This window comes from Anarrhichthys ocellatus, unplaced genomic scaffold, assembly GCF_004355925.1.
Source record: "Anarrhichthys ocellatus isolate YVR2014 unplaced genomic scaffold, GSC_Weel_1.0 scaffold542, whole genome shotgun sequence".
In the NCBI taxonomy this organism is placed as follows: domain Eukaryota; kingdom Metazoa; phylum Chordata; class Actinopteri; order Perciformes; family Anarhichadidae; genus Anarrhichthys; species Anarrhichthys ocellatus.
This window is the reverse complement of record NW_022280516.1, coordinates 20,328-23,069: the sequence shown is the minus strand read 5'-3', so window position 1 is coordinate 23,069 and position 2,742 is coordinate 20,328. Positions and strand designations below refer to the sequence as shown.

Below are 2,742 nucleotides of genomic sequence, written 5' to 3'. Positions count from 1 at the left end.
AGAAGAAGAAGAAACAAAATGGCGCGGTGTTGGCTGTAAACAAAGATGTGGTTCTGTCTGCAGAATGATCTGTTTAAACTCTGTGGAGTCCGACGAGGCGAAGAAGAAGCTGTAACTTCCGGAATATAAAGAAGGTTAGCACGATGCTAACTTAACTAGCAGCTAGTGTTAGCTCAACCAGCTAACTTCACTTCCTGCCTCTGTCTCCACATCGTCTCACATGTTGCTGAGATCTATAAACACATCTCATATCTATTGATAGTATCAGTGAGACACTGAGACACACAGCCTCGTATGAAGAAGTGCATTGAAGAAAATATATTTATGGAAAGATCGCAACGACCTGGATTTGATTTCTGTCGAGCAAAATGATAATTTATCAACATATGGTCCTCCACTTGCTCTTAACTAACGTGATATCAGTCATTCAGTGTTTCATGTATTTAATCACACCTCGTCCGTGTCCAGGGAACGTTTAGGTTAGGATGAACTGCAAGGACTGGTTACCTTGATTATTGGTTACCTTTGAGCGTCTCTTTGAACACTTCCAAACTTATTTGTCAATGCTTTTCAAATGTATAATGTTTTCTAAATTATATTAGAGTACAATAATATTAAAAATAATGATAAACCTTATTTACATATTACACAAGTTTAAACAGTGCTTCAGTGTGAGGGCTGGACCCTTACAGCGAGGTCTCACCAGAAATGAGCTGGCTCCTTAAAATCAAAACAATATTTAATGAACTGATCGAAGCTAACAATTGCAATCTGAGTTACACTATATAGTAATATGATCCGCGGAAAAGAGTCCACACACGCTCCAACCAGGAAGCCTGATACCTGCAGGATGAGATGTGATGAACTGCACCAGTTCCTCCTTTGAATCTCCTTTCAGAGTCCTAAAGCACCCACATGGCTGCCTCAGTTACGCTGCCTCAGGCTTAAATCCAGCTGCTCCTCCTGGCTTCAGTCAGCTGACCACCCTCGCGTCACCTATTGGCTGTTGGTCCGTTGCTCCTTCTGCTCGTCCCTCCCTCTGTTAGGCCCCGCCTCTACTTCCTCCTCTGTCATGGTGGTCTCTGTCATGGTGGTCTCTGTCATGGTGGACTCTGTCATGGTGGTCTCTGGAATCCCTGTCTGTCCCTATCGACTATTCTTCACAGTTTAATACTCAATGATTGTCTTTAATGGTTCAACACTTCTACGGTAAACATATGATACATTTGATAAGTATTCTTGCGATGTTCCAAATACTACATGTTTTACAAGTATAAAGTGATATTCCACATACTTACTAACATTCTACTGTCCACCTCTAGCATGCTATAAATCCTACTAAATACACCTCAGTACCATCAGTATGAAAGGAGAGTTAATGTGAACCCTGAGAGGAGGAGACTATTATGGGCTGTTTCAGGTAACAGACTCCTGTGAGCGCTAACCTTCTCGAACCCTCTGTCTCCTCTCTTAAAGAGACACACACACGTTTCATCTCCTCATTCATTCAGCCCACACGTACTACAGTTACTTCTGCTTCATGTTGTCTCATCTCTCTGGACGTTGGAACATTAAATGGTTCTTCTATCTGATCAGTTCTACAAGGAGAATGCAGATGTATTGTAGGAGCCTCACAGAGGACAGAAGCTGATCTGAGTCTGCTGGTTCATACTCTTGATCTCTGAAGCTCAGTAGATGATGTTCTGGTGGCTGTGGAGCTCTCCTCTCCTGGACCCTGAACGCCTCATGAGTCTGTCATGTTTCTGTTGCTCCTCTGTGAAAGTAACAGCCCTTCATCTTCTTCACCATGCTGCAGATGTGTGAGGACCACGTCAGGTTGTTTAACTTACAGCTGTGAACTCTGTGTGTGTGTGTGTGTGTGTGTGTGTGTGTGTGTGTGTGTGTGTGTGAGAGAGTGAGAGAGTGAGTGAGTGAGAGAGCTCCTTGTTTCTAGAATCCTCTCTCTAAGAAGTCTCATTGATGTCTGAATACGTCACATGTTTCAGGGTCAGAATGCAGAACGTAGTTTCTTTACATTATTCATTTATCTCTTGACAGTAGACAGTATTGGATATATTGTAATGTATAGTTTTCTTCTGGTTTCATCAGAATTAACGAGATAAAATGCTCCGTTCAATAACGTTTCATCTTTTCTACGTATGTTCTGTCAGGATCCAGATTCACCTCCAACCAGCTGCTGGTCCACCCCGTCCAGTCTGACCCGGTCCAGGTGTGATGGCGGGTCGAGCAGGTGGGCGTGGTCGGAGGATGATGAGTTTCAGTGTGGAGGCAGTCGGCATCAACAGAGGAGACAGTTTACCTCCATCAATACAACAACCGACACCTCTGTTTCCTGTGAGGGACACTCACGCACACTCACTCACGCACACTCACGCACACTCACACACACTCACTCACTCACTCACTCACTCACTCACACTCACACACTCACTCTCACTCTCACTCACTCACACACACACTCACTCACTCACTCACACACACTCACTCACTCACTCACTCACACTCACTCACTCACTCACTCACACTCACACACTCACTCACTCACTCACTCTCACACTCACTCACTCACTCTCACTCACTCACACTCACTCACTCACTCACGCACACTCACTCACACACTCACTCACTCACTCACTCACTCACACTCACGCTCACTCACTCACACTCACGCACACTCACTCACTCACTCTCACACACTCACACTCTCACACTCACACACTC

The 2,742-nt window shown here is 44.6% G+C and overlaps 2 protein-coding genes across 8 annotated transcripts in view; one reads left to right on the top strand and one right to left on the bottom strand.

The window, feature by feature from the left end:
• LOC116401577 (immunoglobulin superfamily DCC subclass member 3-like) overlaps nucleotides 1–1,119 on the bottom strand; it is a gene marked incomplete at its 3' end in the record, with an annotated part of 7,652 nt that extends 6,533 nt beyond the window's left edge. Inside the window, exon 1 of the mRNA XM_031880048.1 lies at nucleotides 1,019–1,119. Within this exon, the coding sequence (XP_031735908.1) occupies nucleotides 1,019–1,119 (101 nt within the window). The remainder of the gene's footprint in view (nucleotides 1–1,018) is intronic.
• Nucleotides 11–2,742, top strand: part of polr3glb (RNA polymerase III subunit GL b) — a 6,446-nt gene continuing 3,714 nt past the window's right edge. Inside the window, exons 1-3 of one of the 7 annotated variants that reach the window (XM_031880062.1) lie at nucleotides 11–134; nucleotides 1,817–1,820; nucleotides 2,172–2,355. In XM_031880062.1, the coding sequence (XP_031735922.1) occupies nucleotides 2,236–2,355 (120 nt within the window). In that variant the 5' untranslated portion in view covers nucleotides 11–134; nucleotides 1,817–1,820; nucleotides 2,172–2,235. Of the gene's footprint in view, nucleotides 2,356–2,742 lie in introns of all 7 variants that reach the window. The other 6 variants (XM_031880061.1, XM_031880060.1, XM_031880058.1 and 3 more) reach the window with 6 other exon arrangements.